General features: G+C 35.0%; 1 protein-coding gene across 3 annotated transcripts; it reads left to right on the forward strand.

Annotated features, from left to right (window-relative positions):
• Positions 1 to 1681: 1681 nt before the first annotated feature.
• LOC131989627 (ciliary neurotrophic factor-like) lies at positions 1682 to 5716 on the forward strand. Of its 3 annotated transcripts, none has more exons than XM_059354910.1 (3): positions 1682 to 2039; positions 2460 to 2771; positions 4575 to 5716. In XM_059354910.1, exons 1-3 carry the CDS (start codon positions 1914 to 1916, stop codon positions 4713 to 4715), a joined length of 579 nt encoding a protein of 192 aa, XP_059210893.1. In that variant the 5' UTR covers positions 1682 to 1913; the 3' UTR covers positions 4716 to 5716. The 3 variants fall into 3 exon arrangements, with proteins under 3 accessions (XP_059210893.1, XP_059210894.1, XP_059210895.1); XM_059354911.1 differs by having other exon boundaries at positions 2463 to 2771; XM_059354912.1 differs by lacking the exon at positions 4575 to 5716 and adding an exon at positions 2891 to 3259.
• Positions 5717 to 11104: the final 5388 nt, after the last annotated feature.

Genomic DNA, 11104 nt, shown 5'->3' on the forward strand with positions numbered 1-11104 from the left:
ATAATGAGGAATACAATTGGTAACAACCAAAAATAGAAGAAGAAAAAAAGGAGAGGAAAGGGGTAAATAGTAAATATTCCAAAGTATATTTTAATTTCATCTTATACTGGTGAATATTAGGTATTTTTGCACACTATCCGACTGGATATAATATTTACCAAATAAGTTAGAAGATTTAAAATAAAGATACAACTTCTGTCAAGGTCTCTTTTCTCTTAATTATAAATATTTTTCTCATCTGAAAATTAATTCCATATAACATGCCAAATATACTGTATGTTAACATACATACAGTCATGGAAAAAAATGATTAGACCACCCTTGTTTTCTTCAATTTCTTGTTCATTTTAATGCCTGGTACAACTAAAGGCACATTTGTTTGGACAAATATAATGATAACAAAAAAAATAGCTCATAAGATTTTAATATAAGAGCTGATATCTAGACACTTTCCATGTTTTTCTTGCTAATGATTTTAGTTATTATCAAGAAAACAATGGAAACAAAACAATCCCAAACAAATGTGCCTTTAGTTGTACCAGGCATTAAAATGAACAAGAAATTGAAGAAAACAAGGGTAGTCGAATCATTTTTTCCATGACTGTACATACATATGTTAATAAAATAAATCATTATTTTGCTATATAATATATTTCTTTAGAAAATGGATTGTTGGGTTCATAGTTTTTATTATAATAATTTTTTCAGATCTTTATTAACAATGAAGGAAATACAGGCATTCAGTATATAAACAACACATGTCAGTTAAAGTATATATATATATATATATATATAACATAATAAGGCACATAGGGTATAAGGTGCTTCCCTTTATATTATTCTGGGGTTTCTGAAAATTAGTTTTTATTATTATTATTATTATTATTATTATTATTATTATTAATAACAATGAAGTAAATACAGGCATTCAGTATATAAACAAGACATACTAAGAAAATGTCAGTTAAAGTATCTGTAGAATTTATATATATATATATATATATATATATATATATATATATATAATAACATAATAAGGCACATAGGGTATAAGGTGCTTCCCTTTATATTATTCTGGGGTTTCTGAAAATTAGTTTTTATTATTATTATTATTATTATTATTATTAATAATAACAATGAAGTAAATACAGGCATTCAGTATATAAACAAGACATACAAAGAAAATGTCAGTTAAAGTATCTGTAGAATTTATATATATATATATATAATAACATAATAAGGCACATAGGGTATAAGGTGCTTCCCTTTATATTATTCTGGGGTTTCTGAAAATAAGTTTTTAAAGTGTATGAGAGTGCGTTCACATTTCTTATTTGACATCGACTCTAAACTTTTGATATACAATTTCAATTCTATTGTGAAAACACTAAAGTTAGGGAGGGATTTGGAAAAATTTCCCATCAGAAGCATAAGATCTGTTATAAAGCATACTGTTTTTTTTTATTAGATTCAAATGTTGAGATAATATCTTTAGGTTAAAAAATGATGATGGTCTGTCCAGTCTCATCGAGTATGAAGTTTTCCTTATCCCTCCTTTTTTTTAATTATTTGTGAAGGGAAGGGTGGGCCACATGACGTTTTTGGGGAGAAACAAGGCTCTCCTGTGCGTCCCCCTAAAAACGCCCCTGTGGCTTGCGGAACCAATTAAATCCCCTCTGGTTGCGGGCACGCCAACATGAACACCGACACAAACACGCTCCGCTGACGCTCCGTGGACGCTCTCCGGTCGCCGTTTCAACCCGCTAAACTATCCCAAAACTATTCCGCGTGTAATAAAAATAAAAGAATAAAAGGTTGCTTCGGCGCCAGCTCTGACGTGGTTGGAGAGGGGGCCGCTCGGTCTTCATCCAGCTCGCTGCTGAGCCTCCTTTATAAACAGGGCTGGAGAGCAAATGGCAGAGCAGGAGCAGCAGATAGCCGCGGTGGACGCGCCGGTGCTCGGCTCCACGCAGACGGCCAGAGCGGTGGACCTAGCCCGGCTGCTGCATTACGAGTGTAGCCGTCTGCTCCAGATATACGTGAGTTATCAGCTTACCGCTCCCCGTTACTTGTGGCGTTTGTTTATCTACAGCGAGTGTGTTTTTTTGCAGCTAGCTACCTGTCGTCTATGTTTTACTGTTTATATATTAACAGCCACCAGCATGCACTTATGTATTCCTGAAAGCCATGCTGTGGTGCAGTGTAATTATACTAAAAGACACCCCCGCCCCTCCTCTTCCTCCCTGGGGGGCCTAATGGATAGAGTGTATTGGATTTTTCCTGCTGTCGTGCATCTGTGCCCCATCTTCCTCTTAGGACACCTTTTAATTGATCAATATGGCTGTCACTTACTGGTAAATTAATTATTGAGCTAAAATAAAAATAAAAGGGCACAAGTGCAAGGCCAGGAATCACCTTGTAACTGTCTGCTTGACACTTAAACTCATCCTTTCTTTCAGAAGGAGAAGGAGTCCTCCCTGACGGACCACGCCCCTGATGGAGGACGCATCGTGTCCCTGTCCCACGAGTCGGAGGAGCCGAGCACGGAGCAGCAGGTGCAGTTGTTGCACTCAGCTCTGCGGCAGTGCCTGGGGCTGATCCACTGTGTGATCCAGAAGGAAGAGGAGGAATGGGGCGAGCTGGAAGGCGACTATGAGACCCTGAAGAAGAACGTCAAACTGCGGCTGGAGCACTTGCTTCATAGCACCAAAAGTCTGGTAGAGACGGAGAACAGGACCCTGGAAGTCACCCCGGACCACCAGTGTAATGAGGTACAGTATTTGTTATAGGTAGTTTTTACGACGTCTGCCAAGGAGCTTGTGTTTTCCGCTTGGTTTGTTTGTTTCTCAGCATGATTACAGAAATAATACTGGTCTGATTTTCATGAAAGGGTGGACCGTTGGCCAAGGAAGAAGCCATTACTTTTGGAGCGTAGCTGAGTCACGATGGGGTGGATACACAAACAATCTTTCACTTTTGTTAACATTACGAGATGGGACATGGCTTTGAAGACGTGCCCTTCTTTTTGTGACACACACGCACATAAATACACTAAACAATGATGCATTTTGATATATTTTTAAGTAACATGTTTTTGTGGAAAACACTGCTATGTTTCTTCATCGGAAATGTAGGAGCATTATACATGTTTAAAACATTTTTTTCTTATTAAACAAAGTATTAAACGGCTCCAAGTGTTTTTACTGGGAGAAGAAAAATAATGTTCCTATTTCGCCATCATACAGGTTGCCATGGAACCCTTTTCTTTATCCATTAAATTCAATTTTGTTGCTCATATGAGTTGCATATATGGATTTATTGTGATTTCATGAAAATAATTAGCTCATCCAAACTTAAATCTGTTCAAAACATTCAGCACAATAGAGCCTCTCCAAGGTTGATTCCAAGCTGCCAGCTGTCTTAGTAACACAGCAATTATATGACAAACTTTAATCTTTGGCATGGGTGTGACTAAACCCTGTATTATAAGGATAATTCCTTTTTTAGATATGACTAATGCATTGAGCAAAGATTCAATCCATTAACTTAAGTGCTTAGATATCCACTACGATCTTTTGATTCTGAATATTTAAGCAACTGGGATTCAATTTGGCACTGGAAGCGTTCGGTTTTTCTGCTTGTAGTTTGTGTAGCCCTGACAAATCTTTTGTCTGGAGAACAAAAGAGGCAGAATGCAAACACTGTAAAAGTGTCTCTGGTTGGTAGATTGTAAACACACACTGGAGATGAAGTAAGGTCTCAATACTGGCCTTTATTTTGGTCACAGGTAAAATTATGTAGTTCTGGTTTCTCGCAGGAATTCAGTTAGAGTGAACCACGAACACAATAAAAGTTTCCATGTAATTCTTCTTGGGCTGGCCTGCCCCCGTACAACATATAGACGTACCCACACCCAGTTCTATTGGCCAGTTACTAATAACAACATCTATTCACCATGTTTGTTAAACACAAACTGGGCCCTCGTAAATCTGTGAGAAAAAGATAATGAAATCATTAGCAAAGTGGAAAGTTGCATTTACTCTGCACAGCATTATAATTATCCAAATATAACAGCACCAGCCAAAATGCAACTTGGAAACCCATCCACTGTTGTCTAATTTATCTTTTTATTAGCCTAGCTAGTTTAGCTAAACTGGAAGTCTTGGCCCAGATATCCGTTATCTGGAACCCCAGAAATATCAGCCATTGCTCCAAGTTTCTGCAACTGGTGAAGACCAAAACTGAGCCAAAATAAATAAGTAATGGACTCACGTTTTACGTAAACATAATAAATAATGTTGCCAAGAAATCTGTTAATGCAGGTTTAGAGTTATTTCATTTTGTGAAACTTTGACTTTTGACTGAGTTTGTGGGTTTCTGTATATTTTCTTGCTCCATCTCTTAGACTTTTATTGAAGCACAATGAAACCACACATGTACTCTGAAAGCGTGGCCACAACATCAACAGTGTTTTACTTCAGCCTACCCATCCACTAAACACCTCCTCCTAGTCTTCTAAACTATATCTGGTATCATGAAAGTCAGCGGATGTTAACTTGCCCTCTTCTGCATAGGAAACCGATGGCGCTGGGGGAGTTTTCGGGCTCAAAATGTGGACCTATCGAGTGCTGCAGGAGCTCGTCCACTGGGCTGACCACGCCGCGCAGACCCTCACTGTTCTCCACACGGAGAGGGAAGCAACAGAAGAGATGTGATTTCCTGTGTTTCAATCCAACATCTATGGATGAACTCACTCAACACTAACAGCCAGCTTTCCCTTCAATGTATTCCAGATTGAATATAAAATGGCGTGGAATATACTAGAGAGTGAACACTAGAGGTTGAAATAATCTACTGCTTAACTAAAATCACAACTAAGCTCCTTTAACAAAGCCCTGTAGACAGCGTTTCCCAGACGTTGGTATTTCCACAGTAAGTGCTAAAATGAGTTTGCAGCAGTTGCTATTTCCTTTGACAAAGAAGTGAGTGCAGGCTTAGAACTGTATATCGGTTTGTTTGCTTTGACAGAGTTAGACTAGTTGACAATGTCCTTTTTTGTATACACTTTGTAATTTATTTTATTTAAGTGGATTAACCTAATTATTTACTGTTCGTTACACTCCGAAATGTACTCACTGCTAGAATGTAGCCAAAAATACATGACTGATAAACTGTGACTGATGTGCAGCTCAATCTCTAGCTATTTGCTATTTTAATAGGTCCCTTAGCTTTTAATGTATCACTTTATTAACAAACTAATCCAATAATTCCATATGAAATGTCATGTCGTGATGTAAAGACTGAATGCCTGTATTGTTTATGGTTTGGCACAAGCTGTGATGATCAAGTCATGTTTGCTGCTCTGCTCACCAAGTTCTCTCCTGATGTTATACTTGAATATGCTGCTCAACCGTTCATGTTTGAACTATACGACCAGGGGTTCTCCAATGTTTCCTGTCAAAAAAATGTTTGAGAACTGCTGTGTTAGTAGTAATAGTTTACGGTAGGATTGTACTGTCTGTAGCCAAAAAGTATCAAACACTCTGCACCACAACAACTTCACTGAAGTGTTCGAAGCCGGACACAGCGAGGACTCGCTGAGTTCACCAGCTGTGACTTGCAGACTTGTTGGTATGGTGGGTTTGTTAATGCCATGCTTTTCTTCTATCTGTGATGATTAACTGGATGTGCATTGAAGATTAAAACCCAGTCCTAAGCCTTGTGTTTTGTTCACATTACACTGCAAAAAAGCCAACTTGTGTTTTTTGGCCTAAAACAGTGATTTAAGTTGGTAAAACTTGGAAATATAAATTATTGATATTTAGGTATATGTAGGTTAGCACAGCAAAGGAAGCCAGTTGTCTGCTCAAAAACAAGTTGGTGAGTTGTTACTTATATCTTTAAGTTGGGGTTCACAACAAGGGACAATAGTTCTACTAACACTTTTTTGTTGTGAAATGCGGGAAAGCGGTGAAATTCGGTCATTAGCGAAAGCTAGCGGCTAACTGACACTAGCGGCGCTGCTTGTTACAGCTACAAGAGTAGCCATTAGCGTATCAATGCTAACTCAACATTGTGGTCGCAACATTAGCTGACATTTCATAGCGACGTTACAATCGTGCCAATTCAGCACATTGCAGAAGTTAGCAGAAGTAAGGATTAAAAGTTATTACAATGTAAAATTATAAGTTAGTAGCCTACAACTTACAGTTGAGTTAACAAAAATCTGAATTCAGAGTTGAGCAAACTCAAAAACAAAACTTAAAATATTTTGTTTAATTGTCCAACTTAAAATTTTATCGAAGTTTGTTGCCTTGAAATTTTGAGTTCACCCAACTTTTCTTTTTTTGCAATGTAGCTGTACTGTCTCAAGGTCTTTTTACACCCCACTGCAGTGTGTGTAATGAAAACAAATGCAAAATCCAACATTTTTAGTCTTTGATTGTTAACATTTAACTTTTGATGTCCCTAATTTCCTGATAATCTCCAAGAAGTTCCTGAATATAATTAAATATTATCGAGGAAATGGAGTCAGGGTTGAACTGATAAACTCCTGATTGGGTAGTTCTATTTAATGGTGTGCAAATAGTCAAATGTAGTTGAAGAATAGTTTCCTATAATAAATAACTAAAAAGTGAATCATTTATTTGGTTTAAAATTTAAAAATGTGTCATGGAAATGTCTAGGTTCCCTATTATTAGAAACAAATGAAATAGGTATTTCCAGTAAACTTTCTCGGACATAATTAGAAAATTACAGACATACTTATTTATTTTCTTCTGACATTATCAAAACCCTATGTGTAGAAAAGTATTGAAGCAACAACTATTCCCTTTGTCACAAACCAGCTTGTACATTATCATAAATTATTGACTAGTAGTATTGATGTTGCACATCTTAGAGGTCAAGCTAGACTGAATTAAACTCTTTGTTAAACTTATGGGCACGTACATGTCTATGATAATCACAGATAAGATATAGAGTGTATACATTACATTTACATTACATTTAGTCATTTAGCAGACGCTTTTATCCAAAGCGACTTACAGGAAGAGTAAAAAGCAAACAATCAAGGTATAGTGCAATAAGAGCTACATATCTACTGTATGTAACCATGTTTTACACAGCGGTGTAAAGTAATGCATTTTTTTCAAGAATTATACTCAAGTACATTGTAGATGAGTATTTCCATGTTTGGTTGTATTCGTTCTTAACCCTTTATCAGGCGAAGAACTATATTTGGTAACTTCAGTGGATATCAAAATGGGGTCGAGAAGAAATTAGCAAGTTTACTAGATTAAAGTGGCAAATCTACAAGACAAAAAGTCGCAGATTTAAGAGATTTAAAAAGGCAAATTTGTGCGAAAAAAGTCGCAGATTTATGAGATTTAAAGTGGCAAATCTACAAGAAAAAAAGTTGCATATTTAAAGTGGCAAAAAAAAAGTTGCTTTTTTCCCACTTCTTTCTCTTAAATCTGTGACTTTTTTCCATGCAAATTTGCCACTTTAAATCTCGTAAATCTGCAACTTTTTTTCTTGTAGATCTGCCACTTTAATCTAGTAAATTTGCAACTTTTTTCTGGAAAAATATTTTTATTTTGGATATCCGCTGAAGTTACCAAATACGGTTCTAAGGGATAAAGGGTGAACTACATGTCAGAGGTAGTTTTGTAATTTTTTAAAGCTTTAAGCTTTATATATATATATATATATATATATATATATATATATATATATATATATATATATATATATATATATATATATATATATATATATATATATATATATATATATCTACACAGACTAAAAAAATAGTAATTAATAGTAGATAAAACTAGCTCCACCACAACCAGATTCAACATTAAAATGCTACCTACATTAGTATTAACCATCTTATACACTTATGTGTTAGTCACATAGGATTTATTTCTGCAGAATATGTCCTTTTACATTTGTTACTTTTGTTTCAGTAGGATTTAGAACAGGACTTTTATTTGTGATGAAGAAATGTTATTTGAGGGTGCACTTTTCAAACAAGCCATAGGTTTAAAATCAGAGTCTGCTTTATTGGCCAACTAAAGGTACATTTGTTTGGACAAATATAATGATAACAACAAAAATAGCTTAAGAGTTTAATTTAAGAGCTGATAACTACCCATTTTGCATGCTTTTCTTGTTAATGATTTTGGTTATCATCAAGAAAACCATGGAAAATGTCTAGATATCAGCTCTTAAATTAAACTTTTATGAACTATTTTTTGTTGTTATTATATTTGTCCAAACAAATGTACAGGTGCATCTCAATAATTTAGAATATCATAGAAAGTTTATTCATGTCAGTAATTCAATTCAAAAGGTGGAAATAACACATTATATGTATCCATTACACACAGAATGAAACATGTTGTGTTTTAATTTATTTAATTTTTTCTCATTATAATGATTATGGCTTACATTTAATGAAGAACTAAAATTCAGTGTCTCTAAAAATTTTAATATTACAAAAGACCAATTTTAAAAAGTATGTTCAATATGGAAATGTTGTTGTTGAAAACTACTTGAAATTGACTTTTTCATCATATTCTAATTTATTGAGATGCACCTGTACATGAAAATGAACAGAAGAAAACAAGGGTGGTCTTATATTTCTTTCCATGACTGTATATACAAACAGTGACAAAATAAAATGAAACTAAAAAAAAAAACTAAACTAAGAAGAGTTATTTACTGTCAAAGTGGTAAAACAGTGTTCAGTGTGTTCAGCTGCATGCAGACCACTAATATATGTGCATACAGTCATGGAAAAAGATATTAGACCACCCTTGTTTTCTTCAATTTCTTGTTAATTTTAATGCCTGGTACAAAGGTACATTTATTTGGACAAAGTAAAGTTTCTTGATAACTATTTTGGTTATTATCAAAAAAAACATGGAAAACGGCTAGATACCACCTCTGAAATTAAACTCTTATGAGCTATTTGTGTTGTTATCATTATATTTGTCCAAACAAATGTAGAAGAAATTGAAGAAAACAAGGGTGGCCTAATATTTTTTTTCCATGACTGTATATACAAACAGTGATTCCATAGAACTTTGCAACAAATTCCCTGAAACATCCATACATATATACATATATCCATACATATATACAAGCACTTATAAATACAGAGTACACGCACACTTACACACACACACACATACGCATATATAGCACCTACATAAAATTCCCCCCATTGGTCAGGCTACCTCCTTGATTGTCTGTCTGTCTGTCTGTCTGTCTGTCTGTCTGTCTGTCTGTCTGTTGATTTGCTTATCAGCATATATGTATGGCCACACAATACCCTCCTCCTACTTGTTAACCATCAGAAATCAATTTTAACAACACCTGGTGTTGTAAATATGTACTTTTTTTTATTTTTAAATATATATATATATATATATATATATATATATATATATATATATAATTATTATTATTCATTTTTATTATTGGTGAAATGACGTAACAAACAAGGTGACATGAGGGACAAATACACTACAGCATGTGGACCACAAGTAGAGACAGCAGACATACAGCACAGACAACAACAAAGAAAAACATAAATTATAAACGATTTGCACGGTGGCATCACAGGTGTATGTGTGCGTGTGTGTATGTGGATGAGAGGAAGATGCTACAACATATATATAAATATATATAACATGGCTCACTTATATGTATAACACAATGAAAATAACTAGGCAAACAAAGCAAGAAGCATTAACGCGAGAAGAGAGGGAAGAGGAAAGAAAGAGAGAAAACAAATAAATAAGAATAAATAAAATAACTAAGTAAATACATTTTAAAAAGATAATAATATTTAAAAAATGATAATAATTATATATACATACATATACATACATATACAGACATACATACAAAATAAAAATAAACAATATATAATATAATAACACAGGGGGACGGGAGACATCACCACACAATATAGTTTGATGTGATACAGAACAACATCTTACACAATAACAAGATGTGCAAGATCATACACATAATCAACCCAACATAAACCAACACATCATGACAATGACAACCACAACAACAACTTATGCCGCAGTGAGGGGGCGAGGCCAGACCAGAGCATCAGGAAATTCTGTTCTGTAAATGAAGTTGTCATCCAAAAGTGTGTGTGTGTGTGTGTGGGTCGGGGTGGGGGTAGGCGGTGGGTGGTGGTGGTGGTGGTGGTGATGAAATAAACAATAACAGTGACGAAATAAACAATAAATACAAGTAGTGGGCGATTGTAAAATGATGTTTATAACTAATTGTCATGAAACTAAGAAGAGTTATTTACCGTCAAAGTGGTAAAACAGTGTTCTGTGTGTGGTTCAGCTACAAACGGAACACTAATATCTATCTATATAGATTTGAATCAGGCCTACTTCCTTTCAAAGCACTGATTTGACTGCACATCCACGTGACTGCATGGAAGATGCTCTCCAAAAGTGTATTTCGTCACACTGTTAAAATAATTGCCTAAGTCATTTTTTGTCAAAATTGGGGTTTTTTGTCTAAATCATCTCCTCATGACGCCGACCACCTTTGGTAAAATCACCTCCATCCTCAGTTGATCAGATCATGTGATTTTACCCCTTTAAGATCATCACTTCAACATTAATGCTCATTATACTTATCATGTCATGTTTCTGACAGGCTTGTGTGACTCTTATGTAGACACCTTCAAAATAAGTTACATAATTTACACACAGTGTTATTACTATGCCAGTAGCCATCCTTTGTTACATCCTTTTTGAGTGAAATGATCAATAATGATGAAGTTTTTTGTGTTTCCTGCAAAACTTGAAAGAATGAGTTAGGCAATTATTTCAGGGTGATGACTTGTTTACCATCATAAATCAATGTTAACAAAACCTGGTGTTGTAAATATTTTATTTTGATTATTTACCTTATAAATAAAGTTGTCCTCCAAAAGTGTGTGTGTGTGTGTGTGTGTGAGTGTGAGTGTGTGTTTGGGGGGGGGGGGGGGGGGGTATATATATACAGTGACGAAATAAACAAAAGATACAAGTAGTGGGCGATTTTGAAATGA

Source organism: Centropristis striata, chromosome 17 (genome assembly GCF_030273125.1).
Source record: "Centropristis striata isolate RG_2023a ecotype Rhode Island chromosome 17, C.striata_1.0, whole genome shotgun sequence".
In the NCBI taxonomy this organism is placed as follows: Eukaryota; Metazoa; Chordata; class Actinopteri; order Perciformes; family Serranidae; genus Centropristis; species Centropristis striata.